Source organism: Sinocyclocheilus rhinocerous, unplaced genomic scaffold (assembly GCF_001515625.1).
Source record: "Sinocyclocheilus rhinocerous isolate Xijiao unplaced genomic scaffold, SAMN03320098_v1.1 scaffold1399, whole genome shotgun sequence".
NCBI classification, from domain to species: Eukaryota; Metazoa; Chordata; class Actinopteri; order Cypriniformes; family Cyprinidae; genus Sinocyclocheilus; species Sinocyclocheilus rhinocerous.
In genome coordinates this window covers 905,643-929,738 of record NW_015634038.1, presented here as the reverse complement: position 1 = coordinate 929,738, position 24,096 = coordinate 905,643, and the positions used below count along the sequence as shown (strand labels likewise).

General features: G+C 34.5%; 1 protein-coding gene across 1 annotated transcript in view; it reads left to right on the top strand.

Moving 5' to 3' along the window:
- LOC107745317 (structural maintenance of chromosomes flexible hinge domain-containing protein 1-like) overlaps window positions 1-24,096 on the top strand; it is a 57,176-nt gene that overhangs the window by 17,786 nt on the left and 15,294 nt on the right. Inside the window, exons 13-31 of the mRNA XM_016559175.1 lie at window positions 68-139; window positions 570-695; window positions 1,363-1,476; window positions 2,111-2,217; window positions 3,176-3,285; window positions 5,728-5,872; window positions 6,937-7,030; window positions 7,385-7,457; window positions 7,541-7,680; window positions 9,367-9,501; window positions 10,263-10,496; window positions 10,798-10,943; window positions 11,032-11,117; window positions 13,372-13,490; window positions 15,273-15,309; window positions 15,350-15,468; window positions 19,319-19,398; window positions 23,052-23,209; window positions 23,305-23,420. Coding sequence (XP_016414661.1) covers window positions 68-139; window positions 570-695; window positions 1,363-1,476; window positions 2,111-2,217; window positions 3,176-3,285; window positions 5,728-5,872; window positions 6,937-7,030; window positions 7,385-7,457; window positions 7,541-7,680; window positions 9,367-9,501; window positions 10,263-10,496; window positions 10,798-10,943; window positions 11,032-11,117; window positions 13,372-13,490; window positions 15,273-15,309; window positions 15,350-15,468; window positions 19,319-19,398; window positions 23,052-23,209; window positions 23,305-23,420 — 2,211 coding nt within the window. The remainder of the gene's footprint in view (window positions 1-67; window positions 140-569; window positions 696-1,362; window positions 1,477-2,110; window positions 2,218-3,175; window positions 3,286-5,727; window positions 5,873-6,936; window positions 7,031-7,384; window positions 7,458-7,540; window positions 7,681-9,366; window positions 9,502-10,262; window positions 10,497-10,797; window positions 10,944-11,031; window positions 11,118-13,371; window positions 13,491-15,272; window positions 15,310-15,349; window positions 15,469-19,318; window positions 19,399-23,051; window positions 23,210-23,304; window positions 23,421-24,096) is intronic.

Genomic DNA, 24,096 nt, shown 5'->3' with positions numbered 1-24,096 from the left:
CCTGAACTCTGAAAGACATGCACGTGATTCAAAGCTCAGTTCACACAGTCTGTGCTGTTTTATCCAGGAGCTGCGGGTGAATATTCAGAGGGAGTTTACTAACTGGTTAAAAGAATGTCACGAGCGCTTCGACAAGCAGGTATGTGTAAGGCCAGGGCAGCAAACGCAGGTGTAACTGCACAATCAGTGCATTGTAAGTGCTTAATGCACGCTTTTGCATTTATAAATATTTGGCGAGGAAAATCCCTCAAATCAAAGGCATTGCATTTATTGTGACAGATGAAAGCGTTAAATATTAAACATTTTAAAAAATTGGCTTTATAAGTCAATAGAAGTGTTGTTTTTTTATTATTGTTATTATTATACTGAATATAAGCCTATCACTGGCCTACAGTCCACAGCAATCAATTTCGTAACTGTGTTTCCAGCAAATACAAATACCAAAGTTTTGAAGCTTCCATAGTTAGAACAAAATTGAATTATATTCACTCACTCCAGTATTTTATCATGTTATTCTGGTTAGACATTGAGATGGCAACAACTAGTTTTTTTTGTGTGTTTGTTTGCAGGTGATGTTTCAGGGATTTAAGGGTTCGATGACGCGTACAGATGTGCCCACCAAACGGCAACAGTCACCCTGGGCTATATTCCAAGCCATTAAGTGGGATGGCAAGACTTATAAGAAAGGACAATGTGTGAGATCGAGTAGTTTTCATATTTTCATATTATAGTCATAGACGACACCAGTGTAGAGGAGTCGTAGAAAATGACTGATTACTTTTGCATAATAACTGAATGTGGATTATTGAAAGAAAATTATTGTAAGCAAAATAAAGCTGAACATTCTGTAAAGGCCCGTTCACACCAAGGATGATAACGATAAAGATATAGTTCTAAAAATCGTTCTCAATATTAAAGAATAGCATAGTTCACACCACAACTATAACGATAAAGACAAAGAGAAATGATATCGTTGCAATCACTTTCAAAGCGATTTTTCTCCAGCTGCTGAACGATGAAAAATTGACAGCCAATCAGAATCCATCCTGCTGTAACGAGCTCGAGAATTTAAAGCAGCAGACGAGCGTGCGCTTAGAATAAACAGACGATATTGTTCGCTGGTGTGGACGCTAATATCGTTATCGTTCTTGGTGTGAATGGGGCTTTAGTGTGGTGATTCCACAGTATTTTCCCAGCTGTTGTAAAGCATCATACAGACTGTATAAATGTGTAATTAGTATCTTTAGTTGTGTCAAGAAAGTCTGTAACATAAAAATGTGTATATGAATCAGGTCATTTATTAAATTATGAATCATAGGTTGTAATTCTAGTCATCTCAAATATTTTCTTTCACACTTTTAGGTGAAGTCAGTAAAGACGAACCCTGTCTTCGTTGGCTCTATAGTTAATTTCTTGCTCTACGGAGAGCATGAAGGAGACGTGTACGCCACAGGAGGATATGTCCAGATTGCACTGGTGAGGATGATTCAGCTCACTCGTCCATTTACTCCGTATGGATGCAGTGTGGTCACATGTTTTTCCTCCGCCTCTGAGTGTGCTTGAATGTAGGAATGCACCGATATGAACATTTTGGCCGATACCGATAACCGATAATTCTTTGTATTTGAAAGCCGATAACCAATATGTTGGTATAAATCCAAATTTTTTGATAATTTTTAAAAGCCTGATTACAAAAACAAACCATTAATAGCCATGTCCCAAGCACTTTTACATGAATCAAACATATCCAGTACAGTAGCCTAGTTTTAAAATTAATTTTAGACTCCTATTGGGCCATTAAATGTCAACTTTCTTAATAAAAAAAAAAAATCATTATATTTTCATTATTATTTTATATAGCCAATATGACAGACCATTGCCATGCACATGTTGCACTTAACTGTATTTTCTTTTTCAAAATGATTCCAATCATATTTCAAGCAATTCTAAACCTTAATGGTGAACAGTTTGCATCTGAAGTGTTTCAGAAATAATCCATTATTAATCGGCTTTAATATATCAGCCAAATTTTCTTATCGGGTCGATAACGATAATATAAAAAATTGCGTCTTTTTATTTTGGCATACGTCTCTGTGATGTGTTTTCATAGGAACCGAAGGAGTTGTATGATGAGGTAAGGATCATTCCCATCTCTAAGATCGACAGGCTGGCCGCAGCCGCAACCATTAAGAAGAAAATCGAAGATGAGCTCGCAAAGTAAGACCTGCTGCTGGATTCTGCATTTCACCTTAACAGTAAAGAGAATTAAAGAGCATCTGCTCTGAGTTTGGGTTGCTTTATTGTGCATTTGGAAACACCAACCATCTCCTCATACTTGCAATGAGAAGCACTTATCAACAAAAGAGCAGCTTTAAGGGCTTCCTGTGGTTCTCCATCAAAATAAAAGTTTGATGCTTTAACATTTGAGAATGAAGAAATTAAGACAGCCGTAAATATCAATATTGTAATTTTACATTTGTAATGTTCATTCATCCAAGTGGGAATACTGGTTCAAGTCCATGGGTAAAAATCAGCGAATCATCACATGTGTTCATATTCGATTCCATTCATTCGCCATATTTATGCCCATCAACAGGGCAAAGTAATGCTGGTGATTACAAAAGCATATGAATGGAGATATCAAGAAAAAAAAAGATGAATATTGGATTTGATCCATACCAGGTCCATTCGTAGACATTTATATTTAATCCACAATCCCTCTTTATTTATAGCATTGCATGCAGAGAGATATATATATATATATATATATATATATATATATATTCATTTAAATGCTTCAGCATACAAAAAATACTGTTTATTATTGAAAAAAAAATGGGAAATTAAAATTAAAATGGATAATTAATATACAAATGTTTGTTTATAATTGATAATTAATAGTTATAATTTAGTCAAATTGTCAGTATACTCCAAAAGAGTGTCTGTGATCAGTTTTATTCTGTAATCTATTGACAAACAAATTAATTACATCAAAACTATTATATTAAAATAATTTTCCTGTTGCTTAACTGATAGTATTGCTATCAATGTTTTGACTATTTTTTTTGTTTGTCTGTTTACATTCATGAAATGAGGACTTACTAATACAGTTTTTGGGTTTGCTGTGCTTCTCATAGAATAATAAATCATTGTGTTCACTTCCAGGGAATCTCAGTAAGCTTGGGAAGTACACACTGCATCTGCAGACCATGCTGAGTGACAACTCTGCCAGCGAATGGGCTGGAAAAAGACTCCCCAACTGCACCCTCAATTTCTCTATTAAAGGTAAAACACACAACACACTGGCCCTGTTTACACCTGTGCTGAATTCAGAACCGCATACTACTCTTGTGTTCCTTCCATAGCAAGATGAGATAAAAAAATAGTAAGAGTAGTATGCTACTATGTGGTGCCAAGATCCTTAGGTGATCTGAGCGATTAGGTGAGCTGTTTATACCTGGAAGTATTGTGTGACAGCTGTGTTTTGTGACCACTTGTGATCACATTTCTGTTTGAGTTGACATCACTGTTGCTTCACTTCCTGTCCAGCTACTGTCCTATCAAAATAAAAAAGGCAAAACGCCAAAAATAAATTTTAAATAAAAAGATAAAAGAAAAAAAAGTGTGTCCTTCTCCCTGGTGCGCTTGAAATTGCAAGCACAAACTCAACAATATTCATTTGTGTATATTAGTGTTGTCAAAAATTTCTATATTTCTATTAGGGGTGTAACAATACACGTATTCGTATTGAACCGTTCGGTACGAGGCTTTCGGTTCGGTACGCATTACAAACCGAACGATTCGTTGGAGTAATCCTATTACATTTGGGGACAAAAAAGAGCTTAAAGTGTGTGAAATATAATGTACTCAAGGTTGTGACGGTGTGGTAGTTCGTTAGAGTTTTCCCTCATTTCCTCGCTTTTAAATAGCTTGTAAATGCTTGTGCGCATTTTACTTTCACTTTCAACTAGCGCCATTTCTGCGTCAATTGATTGAATTGACAACAACAAAACAGTACGACAAACTCACTTACATTAAACATAGAGTGTTTAATTTATTAACAAAACTAATACAATTACACCATGCTATAAGCCTAATATAAAATAACAAATAACTTACACAAAGTTTAAATATAAAACACTGAAAATCAGCAAACACGGTGGAATCAAATAAATAAGGAGCGAATGTTAAAAAAGCTTCCAAAATTATCTTAGATAAACGGCAAAAGTCAAAAGGCCTTCCAAAGTCTAAAATATTTTTAAGATCATATGATACTAGTTTTAATAAATAAAAAAAAATCAAGGAAATTTGTCTGGCATTTCTTTGTTTTTGCTGTATCGAAAATATACCGAACCGTGACACCCCTGTGTCGTATCGAACTGAACCGGAAATTTTTTGAACCGTTACACCCCTAATTTCTATACATATCGCGTTTCTGCAGTATCGATACATCGGTACAATCTGTGCTTTCTCTCTGACACCGTGTTCATTATCCGGTGTTTTCTGCGGCTTATTGTCACTTTAAACATTGAAGTGCAACAACTGGCGTGCTTTTTACTGTGCGTCCATACAGAGACCTGCGTCTCTCAGACAGCGCGCCAATGCTTAGGGTTGAGTTCTATTTTGCGTGTTCTTGCACTTGAACGTGTAAATATGTAAAATCATGTCAAAATATCCTCTTTTTTTTTTTGTTTCTTTCTAAACGCAGTCGGTTATGTCTTAAGGGAACGTAAACAGCTGAGGAAGAAATCACATGTGTAGTATTATTAGAGCCATTTGGTCTTAAGGCCCCGATATACTCAAAACGAAGTTCTATTTCGTTCTTCGTTTAGGGGCAAAACGAAGCTCGAAATACGTGAGCAGCGCGGTATACTGTTATCGAACATCCCGACGCCGCCCACTCTGATGAAAGCGACGTTTATACGAATATGTAAATATGTGCTGCGTGCTTTTCCTCTCAGTAACAAAATAAACACAACAAAAATGGAGAAAACAGCAAGCATTTTTTTCTATAAAAAGCATCTCTTCATAGCAATGTTTGCATGTTTGCACGAGCGCTGAAGTCACATCACGTGTATTTACATGGCACTTTATTCAATATATAGCTTAAAATCAAGCAGCAGTATTAAACATGAAAAACAGTGTCAGTGTCTCATTTCATCAGAAGCAAAACTTAATTTGCTACTATAACTACTATAAATACTTTGCACTGTGACACTGTGAATGGTCATTTTATGGAAAAAAACTGCTTTGAAAATTGCAACTATTCGTTTAAATAGCTAAATTTAAAAAAATCAACTGTTATAAGAACGAAGCAGTGTTTTTATAGTTAACTAAAACTACAGAAAACATTTTTGATACTAGTAATAAAATACACTGTAAACCGTCCATCTTGATAATTTTGTTAATAGTAATAAAATTAACTGAAATAAAACAGGCTATTTTAAGCTAGTTGCCAAGGCAGCATTTCTAATTTCCATTTAGTTTAATTAAAAAAAAACAAAAAACTGTATAGACATTTAATAAAAACAAATACCTAATAAAAATGACAAAAACACAGAACAAATTTACTAAAACTTTAACTACAATTAAAATGGAAATAAAAAGACTAATTCAAAATCTGAATAATAACTACAGTAGTGTCTCAGACTTGACTTGAAGTAAATCATCTCCTGTCAGATGCCTTGCTAAATTGTCACTTTTTGTCTCCTTTGTTTGCTCCAACAGAAGGTGAAGCGATATCTTTTGTTCTAGGTGTCATTTCCTCTCCCGTCCATTTCGGAGTTCCCTTCAGTATTCATCTAGATTTTAGGGATGAGTTTGATTATCCCACCCAGCCACCCTGTGACATTAAACCCCAGCTGGAATGTAGGTAGGTCAAAGTGGATACACTCAAGCTCTGTAGAAATCTACATACTGTAGAAATGTCCTAACTTTGTCTGACCATGGATTTAAGCCTTTCCACCCTTTCCTGTTGCTGTTCATTGCTTTATACTGCTATTAACCAGTGTTTGATGGGTTATGCATGATGCATGATGGGTTAGTTTTTCTTAAGCATTGGGACACTATGTGCAAAACAGATGACAAGTCTGAAAACAAAATCCAAAAACAAACCAACAAACTATGAATACAATAGCAAATCTTAAAGGGGTCTAAATCTAAAAATCTAAAAATTTTCCCTTTCTCTTTGGAGTGTTACAAGCTCTTGGTGCATCTTAAACAACATAAACACATTTCATTACACCAAATACACAAAGTAATGTTCTTTTTAGCAACATCATATGACCCCTTTAAAATAAAATAAATAAGTGAGAAAACAGAATTCTTAAAACAAAATAACAATCAGAACACAAAACTTAAGTCATTTTCCTTCTCAAGTAAATGCATCTTGATTTAAGAATCTTCAGACATTTGCACTAGAAAACAAGACCAAAATACTGCAGAAGAACATCACTGGTGCAGTGTGATCTGAAAGTAATGCAACACTTTTACACTTGCTGATACGAGACATTTAAATTTAGAGACCATATTGTCGTATTGTTCCATTCAGTTTATTCCTTAAATTTTGATTACTTGTTCCTAAAAAGCTTTAGATTTTCCTTCATAAAACCTGCAGAAACAATGTACCTGAATCAATATTGAATTGATTTGAGAGCTTATGAAGATCTTTTAAGTGACTGTCTTTATGTGTGAGTCACTGAATTATTCACTCAACCAGTTCTTTAATAAACAGGAATGGTGCTACTGCATTTTGTTTAGATGTGCAGTGATTAATTCTGTTGTGGTTTTGTTTGTAATCCTTTTACTGGCAGAGAATCATGTGACATTGAAATCATATTGCATAATGTCCTCACTTCATATGTGTGTTAATGTGAGTTTCTGTCTTGGAAATTACATTTTCGTGTGTTTTTCTGATGGTAAAATCTTTCTCATTAGTTCACTAGAGCTGAGTTATGAGGGGATCATATTTGGCACCACTTGTGTCATCAAAAATGTGAGGGCCAAGGGAAAGATCAATCATCAAAACAAGGTTAGCATTGTGTTAATTAATAATAATGTTATCACTTTGGAAATAGTTTCACAATAATCACAGTTGGTCATGATTCTCAAGCATTGAGTTAACCAGTAATAACTGGAGTGTTTTAATTAATCAAAGCATAAACAATAAGAAGATAAGCACAATAAGAATCAATAAGAAGGTATCTCTGTATGTTAATCAAGAGAGAAAGTGTTTTCTGAAATCTGTGGTCAGGAATGTATTTGATATGGTGTATGTGATTGTGTAACCAACATATACTGTATAATGAGAATGATATGAAGGGGTTTTTATGTTTGCATTGACACTGTTAGCACAAAACTTGGATGTGTGTGATATTTTTAACAGATGTACACAGTGAAGGTGCACATCCCCGGGCTGAAGCAGGACAGCCAGTCTCTTCAAATTGTTCTGCAACCTGGTATGACAGAGAACACAGAGACTGCAATAGAAAGAGGAAATGTAAAAGCAGCATGTAAAAACCAGATGACATTTATCTTCCAGGCCCTCCGCACACTCTTGTGGTGTTTCCAGACGGTGATGTGCTCTCTGTTGAGAATCGAACTCCAGCAAACTTCAGAGTTGAGATTCACGATGAGTACCAGAATATCACCACTCATCCTAAACTCAGCGTCCGCTGCCAGGTAGCTCTCATCGAAAAACACACACCACACACTTACTGAATTTTAGTCATTTAGCAGTTTTATTCATATGTGACCCTGGAGCACAAAACCAGTCTTAAGTCGCTGGGGTATATTTCTAGCAATAGCCAAAAATACATTGTATGGGTCAAAATTATCTATTTTTATTTTATACCAAAAATCATTAAGATAGTAAGTAAAGATCATGTTCCATGAAGATATTTTGTAAATTTCCTACCGTAAATATATCAAGACTTAATTTTTGATTAGTAATATGCATTGCTAAAGACTTCATTTGGACAACTTTAAATTTTCTCAGTATTTAGATTTTTTTTGCTCCCTCAGATTCCAGATTTTCAAATAGTTGTATCTCAGCCAAATATTGTCCTATCCTAACATACATCAATGGAAAGCTTATTTATGCAGCTTTCGGTGATGTATAAATCTCAATTTCGAAAAATTTACACTTAAAACTGGTTTTGTGGTCCAGGGTCACATATGGTGAATGCACAAACATCTACTCAACACTCATATTGACCTGTGTAATTTGGGACATAGAGTTTTGTTTTTATAGAGAGATAATTAAAATATATATATATTAACCTAGGGTTTCCTAAATGAGGGTTCATGAGTGGATGAAAAGTAATTAAATTGAATTTAAAATGAAAATAAATAAATGCGGTTGCACAATCGATTGAAATAAAACTGAAATCGTGATATATCTTAGTGCGATTATCAAATCAAATGCTATCAAATTAAAAATAAGTATATAGTCTCTAGGGCTGGGTATTAAATTATCTCGATATAATTTTCCTTGATAAAATTACTGCAAAAGTAAGATAAATGTATAATAATAATTTTTATGCACTGTGCTAATTAGTGATGCACCAAAATTATGGCGACTGAACAGTGATGTTTCATTGATGTTTCTCTGACCTTGTCAGTGTCTATTTCATGCACACAACATCGATAAACTACAAGAGGTGAACATGTCAGCTGCATGGACGCTAGTGCTAGATCAACAATATCGATTTCTAATTTTTAATCAGTATTGATATTGATTATTAAATCTCTGTTGATGTGTGAACATCACTAAACTTTATTTGTAGCACCTGCCATCCAATAATTGCAATAAGCTTTGTTACTTTTAATATGAAATAAAGTCTTAACTTTCTGTAAATTTTAGCATGTAATACGAACAATAAATGTGGTTTTGACACTCTTTAATGTCATGTGACAGATCGCTGTATCCACATCAGTTCTGGATCGACACATGAACCCATCGTCTTTTCCTCTTTACTACTAGTTATAGCACGAAATAAACATGAATGAACATGTCATCACTCAATCAGTGTTTCCACCACAGAAAGACGCCAAACAATACAAAAGACGTGCATTTACCTCAGGAAAGCCAGTGTCCATAAACTCAAAAGTCAGCTATAACAAATAACTAGAGAGGAGCATGTTGATAAATACATGCATATTACATATCTATTAAAGTTGGCATTATTTATTATTATTGTTATGTTAATAGTTGACCAGTTGCATGTTTCACCCATTGCATGTTTCATCTCTGCTTGGAAAAAGCTTATTTAATTTAACTTTTGTCAGGTTAATCCTATGAAAGACCTTCCATTGAATGGCACAGGAGTACAGTTCACCTTCTGATTGGTAAATGCGTGTTTGTAGTTGCTGGGAGCCCCTGATCTGCCCGTGGATGTTGTGGACTGCAGTAACACCGGCTCTGGACTCCTGCTGACCAAACCACTTCTGCTGAAGACTGTAAACGCTGAGCAGATCCTTACTGCTAAGTTCAACATTCCTGTAAGATATTGTACATCATTTGCTCCTTTTTTTTAATCAGTTTATTTATAGCCATCCTGGAAATATATGTGTGCTTTTAATATTCAGAAGCATGTTGCTTCATGTGCATTTAATCCAGATACACATTAAATGAAAAAATACATATTTAATATGGATGCACATTATATTTGTGACTTTATCACCATTTGCCGTCAGCGTTTTATCAGTAATGTCCGATTTGGATGAAATTGGAAGCAAATAAAACCAGACCTTTTTTCAATATATATAAAAAAAACTACTTATTAATAAGTGATCTGTCTTTTCTACTTTAAATTTAAATTTCAGTGTTAGATTTGTAGTGATAAACTATTTTGTTGGCCACAATAATGTTTGCCAGCTCTTCATTGTGTCAATTTCAAAATTATGTGAGAGTGTATGTTCAGGATAAGGGTTCAATTATTGTTCAGAACAGTTTTTTTTGTTTGTTTCCTTTGCTATCAAAGTGTGTGTATAAAATCTAGATAATCTGCATCATGGACTGTTTGTATAAAGCCACTCAGAGTAAAATTCAGCATATCTATTTTATAAATGAACAATTCTTCTGTTCATATCTTTCCTTTTTTAAAATTTTTGGCCTCATGAATGAAATATACATGCTGTATAACTCAGAGTGAAGATGTTAGTGAATCTTTCATAGTAGTAAAGTATATAAACTGGTTTAGCTGTTTGACTTGATTTCCTCATGATTAAGTGCATTTTTGCATGTTTTTATGTGGTCGTAGAACCACAGGACAGTGGCGTGCGTGGAACGTAAGCTGCGCGTCTTGCCCAGCTCACGAATATCCCGTTTGGAGGTCTACAGACAGGAAGAGGGCTCTGAGGATGTCATGGTGCTGCAAAACGCCGAGCGCATTGATTGGACGGCAGGAGACACGCTAGGAAACCTGCGCTTCAGACTGTATGATGAGGGCAATAGACTGGTTTCCCTTCGGCCGAAACTCACCACCAAGATTAAGGTGAGAGTTTGACTGTGTGTGATTCATTTTCTTTGCATAGTGTGTCATTCAGGTTTATTTTTAGTGACTGAATCTGTTTGCACTGACACACTGTCATACTCCGTTGCCCCCAAAAATGGTCACAACAAAATGAAAGATTTAATGATGCAGATTTTCACACAAGTCCTGAAAGACTTCTGATGATGTTTTGGGTAATTTATGCAGAAATATAGAAAATTCTAAAGGGTTCACAAACTTTCAAGCTGCACTGTATTTCGTGCACAGTATGGAAATAATTTGTGTATTTGTGTGTTTCTTGTAGGTGAATTGGACAGCAGATATAAACGCAGAAGAGCTTTCTCAGGGAAAACTGCCAGCTTTAAGTGTCCCATCTCAAGCACAGAGAGAGCATTTCTACCTTGTGTCTTTCCACGACCAGCACACGGTCAACTTTTCCTTCATCATTGTGTAAGTTACACACAGATCATGTGTATGTCTGTCTTCCGTTATATGCCTAAACAAAAGCATATCTCTGTTTGTTTGTGTGTCTGTAAAGGCCTCGTCCAGATGAGCCTGAGCGCTTGCGGGTCAACCTCAGCGAGTCGACTGTGAAAATGGGAGAAATTCTGTCAGGAAATATACGTAAGTACCATCTTTAGGTACGTCATAATCAATGCTCCTTCTAAGCACGCACACTTCTTACGCCGCGGTCACTCAGAAGAAATAATATGCTGCGCACAGGACAGACGCAAAAATGAGCTGGGAAAGCCATTGATTGAATTCTAGTACCATTGGGTAAATGTGAAATAATTGCAATGCTCGGACCAACCGCTATTGAGTTAGAACCGGTGAATGCGTTTTAATGAGGTTTCATAGAAAGAGAATGGTGTGTGCCAAATCAGATTGGCACAGAACGGTAACAAAACATTTACAGTTACACACAGGTGTAGTAGTGTGTAAACTCTACTGCATGCGTATGTTTAGATAACTATATAGTATTCATATGTTCACGTTTAAAATATTTATTGAAAATATTTGTATATTATATTATATATTATATTATACTATATTATATTATATTATAATATATTTATTGAAAATATTTGTATATTATATATTATATTATATTATAATATATTATATTATACTATTACATTTTATTATATATATTTATTGAAAATATTTGTATATTATATTATATATTATACTATACTATATTATATTATATATATTAAAAATATTTGTATATTCTATTCTATTATATTATATTAAAGCCTAATAAATAATTGACCTCAAAAAGGGAATTCATGAGAAATAACTACTTCATTTTTTCATATTATAATATAATATAATATAATGGTAACACTTTACAATCATTAATTAATAGTATTTAACTGTATTAGTTAACATGAACTAAGCATGAACAATACTTCTACAGCATTTGAGTTCGTTAATTCCAACATTTACTAATACATTATGAAAGTCAAAAGATGTATTTGTTAACATTAGTTCATGCACTGTGAATTAACATGAACTAACAATGAATAACTGTATTTTCATTAACTAACATTAACAAAGATGAATAAATACTGTAACATATGTATTGTTCATTGTTAGTTCATGTTAGTTAATACATTAGGTAATGTTAACAAATTACACTTTATTGTAAAGTGTTACCAATATAATATAATATATAACGTAATATAATATAATAAAGAATTGAACTGTTCTGCGTGAGATTTTCTTAAAATGATTTAAAAAAAATATATATAGAATTTGATAAGTAACACAGCACTGTAAAAATGTTTTCTCAGGTAACCTAAAATTTGTATCATTTAGTTACATCAAGGGTCAAATAAAATATAAATAGCACATTAAAGTGAAAAGTTACACACTTTTTTTGTGTGTGTGCTAGGGCTGGGCGGTATGACCGTATATATCGATACCGCAGAATGAAGTGTCTATCGTTAGAGATTTTGCTATACCGTGTTTTCCTTGGTTTGCAAATATATCTGCGGAACACAGTACTGCTTAAAAGTTATATACACCTTTGAGTGATAAACATGCATGAATGAGAAAATAAAGAGTGGGACGCACTTGGTAGAGTTATTAAGTGCAATAAGCAGTGAAGAAGAACTCAATCTGTTGCTCGCGCTGACTGACACGCACTCAGAAAGCGCCTCTATCAGACAGCATGTGATCGCGAAAACAGATCTCTTTTGTGCTTGAATGGTCAAATACGCACACAATTGTCAAAATGCCCGTCGTTTGGAGTATTCATGTAAACACAGTCGGTTATGTGTTAAATAAATGTAAAACCGGATGTGTGTCCGTATATTGGATCCGTGCAGTCGGTCTTAAAGGGACAGCAGCCTTATTTACCTGGTGCTGTCTATCATTATTAATGTTAATCACTCACTGCACTTGACTGAATCACTTTTGGATCTTTAATAAGAATCAGTTCATGTTTGAATGATATAGTGAAGACTGTGCAGTGTTTTATTTCTACACTTTTTTTCATATTTATTTTTTCATATCTACTACACAATTTAATATTTATTTGTTCTATTGTGTTTGTAATTTGCTTCTTTTTCTTATTTTATAACTGTAGAGGTCTGGTATAAAGAATGTTTTTGCTCAGGTGGCCGAAATGTGCGCCCAGTAGAGAAAAGTTTTGCTCAGCAAGAAAAACAATTAGAAGGAATATTGGTCATAATTGGGTTTTACTTCAAATCAGTCGTGATTACAAAATTCCCAGTTTTCTTTATATGTAATTTCATTGTGTAATTTCTGTTGAAACTGATTGTGTCGCTTCACAGGTGCTCCATTTGCAGATCACTCACCAGTTTGGTGTTTGTAAAGAACATTCATTGTTGAACTTGTATTTCTCTTTCAGATGTAGAAGTTGTAGATCAGTATGGGAATAAAACAGACTGTCTGAATGCTGAAATTGTGAAGACTATGAGCGTGTCTGCTGATGGTCTGGATAAATCAGCTCTGGCCACTGAATGGCAGGTACTGTATACACATCCGCAGACACAAACAGACGAGCAGTTTTTGATAGGGATGTGCTGATCCGATACTCATGTCGGTATCGGCTCCGATACTGCCATTCTTTGCCGGATCGGGTATCGGTCAGACAAGACTGATCCAAATCTGATATTCTGTTTACTTCACTACAGAACATTCATTCACAGATTTGTGCTACGCCACTGTCTTCACACACAGACGAAACTTACTAGAGAAGTGTGTCCTCTGTAAATAAATACAATTTAAATTCACATCTCACACACTTTAATGCCATTCCGTCTTTTGGCGTTAAAATAATACTGTCAGGATTTACTAAAGATGCGCAGTGATGAATTAGCACTGAAAAGGCGTGGACAGTTATTTTTGCGCCTGACCTTATTGAATATGCATTTCTAGGAGTTTTCCACACGTATTAATTTATTTGGAAAGAACACATTATCCGAACATATCGTTTCCAAGCCATGTTATTTTGCCCTGTTTAGTAAAACTGGCCCCAAGACATTTACAGGTACACACAGGTGTAGTAGTGCGCAAATATGGGGATGTTTTAGATAACTGTAAAAGAATTCACATGTTCATGTTTTTTGAAAATGTTTTGAAATTATATTATAAGCCTAATAAATAATTGACCTCAATAACTGCTTAATTTTTTCATATTAGCTATATTATTATATTATATTATTATAAAGAATTGAACTGTTCTGCGTGACATTTTTAAAAATGATTTTTAATAGATTTTTTTGGTAACAAATGTTTTCTCAGGTAACCTGAAATGTGCATCATTTAGTTACATCAAGGGTCAAATAAAATATAAATAGCACATTAAAGTGAAAAGTTACACACTTTTTTTGTGTGTGTGCTAGGGCTGGGCGGTATGACCGTATATATCGATACCGCAGAATGAAGTGTCTATCGTTAGAGATTTTGCTATACCGTGTTTTCCTTGGTTTGCAAATATATCTGCGGAACACAGTACTGCTTAAAAGTTATATACACCTTTGAGTGATAAACATGCATGAATGAGAAAATAAAGAGTGGGACGCACTTGGTAGAGTTATTAAGTGCAATAAGCAGTGAAGAAGAACTCAATCTGTTGCTCGCGCTGACTGACACGCACTCAGAAAGCGCCTCTATCAGACAGCATGTGATCGCGAAAACAGATCTCTTTTGTGCTTGAATGGTCAAATACGCACACAATTGTCAAAATGCCCGTCGTTTGGAGTATTCATGTAAACACAGTCGGTTATGTGTTAAATAAATGTAAAACCGGATGTGTGTCCGTATATTGGATCCGTGCAGTCGGTCTTAAAGGGACAGCAGCCTTATTTACCTGGTGCTGTCTATCATTATTAATGTTAATCACTCACTGCACTTGACTGAATCACTTTTGGATCTTTAATAAGAATCAGTTCATGTTTGAATGATATAGTGAAGACTGTGCAGTGTTTTATTTCTACACTTTTTTTCATATTTATTTTTTCATATCTACTACACAATTTAATATTTATTTGTTCTATTGTGTTTGTAATTTGCTTCTTTTTCTTATTTTATAACTGTAGAGGTCTGGTATAAAGAATGTTTTTGCTCAGGTGGCCGAAATGTGCGCCCAGTAGAGAAAAGTTTTGCTCAGCAAGAAAAACAATTAGAAGGAATATTGGTCATAATTGGGTTTTACTTCAAATCAGTCGTGATTACAAAATTCCCAGTTTTCTTTATATGTAATTTCATTGTGTAATTTCTGTTGAAACTGATTGTGTCGCTTCACAGGTGCTCCATTTGCAGATCACTCACCAGTTTGGTGTTTGTAAAGAACATTCATTGTTGAACTTGTATTTCTCTTTCAGATGTAGAAGTTGTAGATCAGTATGGGAATAAAACAGACTGTCTGAATGCTGAAATTGTGAAGACTATGAGCGTGTCTGCTGATGGTCTGGATAAATCAGCTCTGGCCACTGAATGGCAGGTACTGTATACACATCCGCAGACACAAACAGACGAGCAGTTTTTGATAGGGATGTGCTGATCCGATACTCATGTCGGTATCGGCTCCGATACTGCCATTCTTTGCCGGATCGGGTATCGGTCAGACAAGACTGATCCAAATCTGATATTCTGTTTACTTCACTACAGAACATTCATTCACAGATTTGTGCTACGCCACTGTCTTCACACACAGACGAAACTTACTAGAGAAGTGTGTCCTCTGTAAATAAATACAATTTAAATTCACATCTCGCACACTTTAATGCCATTTGAATGGAACATATACGCTCCCTTCCAACTGGAATCATAGCAGAATATCCTCTGATTTCCACTTCGCAGGGCACTTGCGGTCGAATCGAACAAACGTCTGAAATGATAAGAGAAACATACAAAATTTACAGAGTGCGAGGACTGGAATTGAGAACCACTGAATTAGAGAGATGAACGTTTTATGTGTGAATTACCTGCGTCTGAACGTCTCTACAAACAATGAAGCTGTTTGGTTACTTCAAAAACAATGATTTTACCTCCTCGTTGCTGAGAAATGTATTGTAGCTATCTAAGCTATTTTATTGATAAAAGTCACAGGGCAGCGTTGACAACAAGTTTCTGTGCTCCTGTATGTTTCTGTGCGTGCGCAGCGCGATCTGCGGTCTCTGTGTGTGTGCACTAATATAGAACGGTGATTAAACTGACTTGGAACTACCTGTGCATTATACGGTTTTAATGCACACCTTCCAACCAATCAGGAGCGAGTTTTCAGTCAGAACATTGTATGAATATATTTACACAACAGTTCTTTCTGGTTCTCGAGTCTGACTGGCTGAGAGGTCTTTAAAACAATGAGATTCACCTCCATGGGAACCGTTTCGCCGTTTGCATCACTCGTATTTCTCACAGCGAGCGTTATGGCCGACGACCGAATCCACTATAATTTTTATAAATAATACTGTTTTTGTCATGGAATGTAGTTTTAAGAGGTTTTTTTTAGGTGAGAATTTACTTGTTTAGACTTCAAATATGCGGTTTGTTAATAAAGATAACGTCTATTTGAAAATTTGCTTCGGCGTTTTCGGAGATTGAGCCGAGAGCAGCCTCACCTCGGCCAGATCTTCTGGAATTTGCCACTGACTCTGATGTCTCTGTAGTGGCTAAACATGAGATATAATTCGTTTTGGGTAATTCTAACGGGCAGTCTTTGGTCTCGTTAATCTATTATTTGTTCATTCTGTGCACTGGATGGGCATAAGCGCTCTGTGCTGCTCAGTATTGGAGCTTTTCATATTATAATACTTGTTCTGTCCTATCTATCATGTTGTTGCCTCCTTAAAAAGCTGATTTTTTTTTGTTTGTTTTTTTACATTTGTTATTTTTCTTTGTTTAGTGGAAGAATACTGTTTTTATTAATATCATTACACTTTATTTGCTCTGTTTTATTTTGTGAAACCTTACTACGTATATGGAATAACCGTTTTATAAAAGCAATAAGCCCCCTGAAGCCGTGGTTTACACTGAATTTATAACAGCTAACTAAAAACAGCTTCGTGTCGTGCCTAACAACGCCCCTTAGCTGTTATAAATTCACTGTAAACCACGGCTTCTTGGGGCTTATTGCTTTATTATAATGAAGTAGTCTGTATTTAGTAGATTGTTAAAGAGTGATTATCAGTTCCACACACAGAGGTATAGAAATTCTACACTGATTTAAAAGAAAAAAAACTGTGCTTACAATATTATTTATTTTTGTTTCCAAGAATGCCTTATAATGTATGGGCAGTAGTGTCCAGTAAGCCTTAGTTATGTATGTGTGTGCTACCGGTGAGATGGAGGAGCAGACTCTGTGACTATATCAGTACACAGAAGTATATGCATTTATGTGTGTGCGTCCAAGGCCACGAAGAGCTGTGGTTTTGCTGCAAGAACCTTTAAAGGACTTCTTGGTTGAGTTTACTGGAGTTGAAGGACGTGAGGAGGCGATGCTTGCACCTGGGAGGATCCTGGAAGTTTTAGGGAAATTGCAGCTTATGCCAAGAAGATGACCTTACCTCTGTGATAAACAATAGGAGTATTCAAGTCTGACAAGTGCATTTCTGTTTCGGATATTCATATCATCATTCCCCCCGACTTCTGGAAGCCCACAGCTGAGGATGAGAAACGCACAGCTGAAGACAAGAAACACACAGCTGACCATTGTCTACCGTTGACTACCGATCTCATTTGGAGGTCTCCAGGCTGCAGCTATACACTTCTCGGGTTTGTTACGCAGATCTGGCAACCCTGTCATTGAGATCGGAATGGTAGAAATCGTAACAGACTGGTCATTTTTACGCCAAATATTGTGCTGCAAGCATCATTAACAGCTTTACCTTGTCAGTGCTGGCAAATGAGCATGGTATAAAATGGATAAATTAAACGATTTTGAATTATTCCTTACTTACATTTTTGTTTATTTTAAAAAGAAATGTAACCATTTGAAAGAAATTTAATTGATTGCAAAAACTGCCTACCAAGGCTTGATTTACAGTGTTTTAAGACTTTGAATAGGAACATATCACTGAGAAGTCTTCTGACCAAGGTGTAAGTAATTTAAAATGCTTATAATTTAGGACAGACTCAACTTACTTTACTTAACCTGAGAATAATAAATAATAAGGTTAAAGGTGTTACGATGAAAGTACACGGAGCAAAACAATATTTTACTACCACTGAATTTGATTATAAATTTGTTATTAAATCATAAATCTAGAAAGAACAAGTAAAACAGACAACACAGAATTTTCAGATAAAATATTTAATAGGGCCTTTTTATTGTAAACATCTTAAATTATGAAATTGTTTTAAGGTTTATGAATTCAGTTAAATAGACATGGGCTTTGGATTATTAAAATTAAATTAAATAATAAAAACAGAATTGAGAACAATTAAAATGGAAGACATTTTAGGAAGGAATTTGGGAAAAATAAAACAGAATTTGGGGAAAATAAAAAAAAATTGGGGGGGAAAACCACATTTCATAGTTCCCTAAAAATTTATTTTTTGTTAATTTATTTAATAAATTGTTGTTTAATAGTATAAGTTTTGTGATGTCAATTAATTAGACATGTTTTTTAATGACTAAAATGGAATCAAAATGGAATCTAGAAAAAATTAAAACTGAAAACAAGGAATTTTGGGAAAAACAATTACTGATTTAACTCTTTCTCCGCCAGCATTTTTTAATAAAGTTGCCAGCCATCGCCAACGATTTTGATGATTTTCGCTAAAATTTGATGGCTTCCTGTATATTTTGCTGTATGAATATTTGAATATGCAATACACCAAAATAAAGATCAGAGCCTCTACTTTTAAACAAAAAAAAGTTTATAAAAAAAAGAATAATCAGTTTTATTCTAGCTTAAAGCATTCTTTTTTTATCAACACTTGAATATAGGTAGGTTAAGACTGTACTTGAAAAGTACACTATACAACATAAGTGAGAACAACCATGTGCAAAGTCACTAAAATGTCATAAGATTTGAAATTTGATCGCTTCTCAATAATCAAATTATTACAAAGTTGACAAGTAGAGTGTTTAACTATTATGAACAATCAAAAACAAATAATTGCATGAAAATGAAACATATTTCCTAGTTGTGCTCGTCTGCATCATGGCTTCACATGGGAAAAAGATTGCAATTGGGATTTAAAATTCCATAAAACTGAGTTCCTATTGTGTGTTCTGTAAATCTAAACATTTCATTTTTGTTTTTTCCATTTTACTTAAGAACTAATATCCTATGGTTCAACTGAAGTATTGCTATTATTAATCGTTTTTTGTTTTTCTCTTTTAGATAAAGTCCTCGGTATCATCTCTGTCTGTAGATTCAGAAGGAAAAGCTTACTTCATATTAGAAGCTATAAGTGGTCCAAAGTAAGTACAGACTTAACCCTTTAAAGCCTACTGTATTGTCTTTGATTCACAAATTTCTAAGGCCTCTAAATGGTGCAGCTGATAAACCTGTTGCACACAATCTACTGTCATGCCTTCTGTCGTCTGATTGATGCTTTTATAAAGTAAAAGTCCTTTTAGTATAATTGTACAAATGTCCACTTTCAGCCCGTGCTTCACGTATTTTTTTTGTGTGATGTCTTTACTGATTTTTATTAGGGATGCACTGAAATTTCGGGCCAACGAAAACTATTGGCCAAAAAAAAAAGGCATTTTCGGTTTTTGGCCGAAAGAGAAAAATGTCCGAAAATATATGGCAAAGCAAAGTCCGCTCAAATAACGCGCAGACAGGAAATTTCTATGACGTATACTTGTTCCTGTTTGCAGTAGAGCTGCTGTAGCATGGCAACGCTGGTAAAATGACGCTCCCCTCTCGTGACGCAATGCTCTGCTCATATGCTCTGATAATAATAGCTTTGTAGGACTATACATTATTTGGATAACTAGATAAAAAAGTTCGTCAAGACAAACTTTAGGTTGGCTTGAGAAAGCCTAGCCTGAAAGTTTAAAGCAGTTGTAAAAGTTTGAAAATTTAGATAGATTAGATAGATGTTGATAACATGATTCTAGCATGATTAGCATGCTTTTAACATGATTAGCCTGTTAGTAGCATATTGCTGGCATGATTAGCAAGTTACTAGCATGTTGTTAGCATGTTTGAAGCACGATTAGCATATGATTAGCATGTTGCTAGCATGACTAGCATGTCGCTAGCATGATTAACAAGTTACTAGCATGTTGCTAGCAATGATTAGCAAGTGACTAGCATGATTAGCAAATGAGTTGCATGTCGTTAGCATGTTTACAGGATGTTGCTAACATGATTAGCCAGTTACTAGCATGTTGCTAGCATGATTTGCAAGTGACTAGCATGTTGCTATCATGTTGCTAGTATGATTAGCAAGTGACTAGCATGTTGTTAACATGCCTAGCAAGTGACTAGCATGTTGCTAGCATGATTAGCAAGTGACTAGCATGTTGCTAGCATGATTAGCAAATTACTAGCATGTTTTGGGCCAACATGCTAGTAGCATGCTAATCATGCGAGAAACATGCTAGTAACTTGCCCCCCCCACATGATTGGAAAGCGCTTTGGGTGTACAACAATACACAATAAAGCGCTATATAAATGCATCATTCATTCATTCATGTTGCTAGCATGTTTCTAGCATGGTTAGCATGCTACTAGCATTTTGTTAACATGATTAGCAAGTGACTAGCATGTCGCTAGCATGATTAACAAGTTACTAGCATGTCGCTAGCATATGTAAGTCAAAGTAAAAAAAAAAGTTATATCTGATTATGTTGCATAGAACTGAATGAAAATAATATATTGATATGTATTATTAATATATTTTCTGTCCAATTTTATTGTTTGACTTTCAATTAAAGTGTGGTTATTTTATTGGCTTGTAATTTTTTAATTCAGTATCTTTAAAATTATTGAGTTATTCTAACAAAATTTATTTAATATTATTTAACAAAATAATAAAAAAAACTATTAAAAATCATTTTCGTTTTTTCAGCCAAGTGCATCCAGAATTTCCGGCCCAGAATTTTCATTTTGGTGCATCCCTAATTTTGATGAAGTAAATAACTTTGATATTGTTATTAATATTTCAAGATGAACACTTACTGGACTGAAACAACTTAGGTTTACTTAATTATCAAGGAATCATTTTTAGAAAAATCACGTTCAAATGTGAGTATCAAATACGATCATCAGGCTTTTGAGGAATGTTTATTAGTTCATCTCCTTTAATCATCATTGTATTGCATTGCATTATATATTTTGAAACTACAGAGCTTTGATCATAAAACTAAGCAAATATCATAACAGGTCTTACTAAGACATATTATTTGGAGATATGACGACTGATATTTATATAATTTTATGTAAGTAGTCTGTTATAAAGATCTTATTGGTTTACATCACAAGCTTTCAGAATTTCATCTGACGTTTTAGCAATAAATATCAGCATCTGCACCATTACAAGCTTGACTAATGAGATCACAGAAGAGTCACAGTTCACAGAAGATGCGTTCGTCCATTTGTGTGTACAATCTCTGGCTGTTTAAGTGCTTATTGTTTTTTAATGGGTGATACATTTTCTGAGATATTAAGAAATATTGACTTTAAGCAAGAGCTGCTGATGAACGGAAGTAAACTATTAACCGTTTTATCAAAGTAAAAAAAAAAAAAAAAAAAAGACAATTTAAGAAAAAGCTAGAAAGTAGGGATGTACCGAAATTATCGGCCGCAATTTCCGCAAATGGCATTTTCTTTTTTTGGCGAAAGAGAAAAGGGGCCGAAAATATATGGCATGCCACACCGTTCAGCAGTATTCAGCGCACAATAATAATATTAGATTGATATTTTAGATCAATATTAATACATTTTCTGTCCAATTTTATTGTTTGACTTTCAATTAAAGTGTGGTTATTTTATTGGCTTGTAATTTTTTAATTCAGTATCTTTAAAATTATTGAGTTATTCTAACAAAATTTATTTAATATTATTTAACAAAATAATAAAAAAACTATTAAAAATCATTTTCGTTTTTTCAGCCAAGTGCACCCAGAATTTTCATTTTGGTGCATCCCTAATTTTTATAAAGTAAATAACTTTGATATTGTTATTAATATTTCAAGATGAACACTTACTGGACTGAAACAACTTAGGTTTACTTAATTATCAAGGAATCATTTTTAGAAAAATCACGTTCAAATGTGAGTATCAAATACGATCATCAGGCTTTTGAGGAATGTTTATTAGTTCATCTCCTTTAATCATCATTGTATTGCATTGCATTATATATTTTGAAACTACAGAGCTTTGATCATAAAACTAAGCAAATATCATAACAGGTCTTACTAAGACATATTATTTGGAGATATGACGACTGATATTTATATAATTTTATGTAAGTAGTCTGTTATAAAGATCTTATTGGTTTACATCACAAGCTTTCAGAATTTCATCTGACGTTTTAGCAATAAATATCAGCATCTGCACCAAATTGCACATTTGTGACCCTGGACCCCAAAACCAGTCATAAGCGTAAATTTTTCGAAATTGAGATTTATACATCATCTGAAAGCTGAATAAATAAGCTTCTTATTTTTAAGAAAATCTGGAATCTGAGGGTGCAAAAAAATCTAAATATTGAGAAAATCGCCTTTAAAGTTGTCCAAATGAAGTTCTTAGCAATGCATATAACTAATCAATTGATCTATTTACGGTAGGAAATTTACAAAATGTCTTTATGGAACATGATCTTTACTTACTATCCTAATGATTTTTGGCATAAAAGAAAAATCGATAATTTTGACCGTTACAATGTATTTTTGGCTATTGCTACAAATATACCCCAGCGACTTAAGACTGGTTTTGTGCTCCAGGGTCAAATTTTTTGCTCAGTTTCACCCTCTGAGTAAAAGGTTTTTTTCCCGCCATATTCTCACTATATCAATACATGAGCCATAAGAGCCTGATGTATCAGATATGATTCTTAACAAAAACACTGTCTTTCATTATCTATGTCTCTTTCTCTCAATTTCTCTTTCTTTTGTAGAGGGGAGCATCAGCTGGAGTTTCGGGGGTCTTTTAGCAGGAACGGGATTCCTGGGCCTGTAGTAAAACTAAATGTGATTCCTGATCCCAATAAACCCGTTGAACTCTCTATCGAATATGACAGCGCTGCCACCTTATGTGCAGGGGACATTTTCCCAGGTGTGTGTGGAAGCATAAAAGCATAGTACAGGCCTATATTATATTGTAATATTAGTATAGAATAGAGTGCATATCTTATTTTCTGGTGTCTGTAGTGTTTACTGTGGTCGTGATGTCTGAGGAAGGCACGCCGGTGAGAACCGTTTGCCCGGCAAACCTCTCGATGCTGCTGTGGAAGGGCACGGCATCAGGCCTCAATCCACCCTCTACCGTGAGTCACCCGATTTGCTTTTTATTGTGACACATTACTCAAACCACAAGAGTGAGTCTCTCAAAATGTGTCGAGATTCATTTCTGAGCCCAGGAACTAATATAAATACTAAAAATATATAATACTAACTCCACTGAAGTAGTAACAATAAAAGTATGCACCTTATTTACTCCCCCTAAGCTGTTAAATGTCAAAATATTCTTTTATTATTTAGATCACATTTGTGTAAACTTCTCAAGTTCATTATCATCATTTGTATAAGCAAATGCAAAAACCTTTGGAGCTTCACTGCAGTAAAAACCACACTTCTGTAAGTTGAAACAGCAGGAGAATAGGATGCATTTGTGCCGGATTGCTGCCATAAGAAAGAAAAATGTCTTTTATCAGGTCAAAATCATGTTATGACAATAATGGCCAATAGATGGCTGAATTGTTCTAAGCTGCAACCTGCTTTGATTTTATGCTTCGAAATTATACAATTGGATATTTATTTAGCCATAATCCAACTGTGTCAAGGTATGTGTGTGTGTGTGTGTGTATATATATATATATATAGATATAATGTATGTATGTATATGTATATTTTTTTATAATTAATTTATGCATTTAGCAGACGCTTTTACCCAAAGCGACTTTGTGTATATATGTGTGTGTGTGTGTGTGTGTGTGTATATAT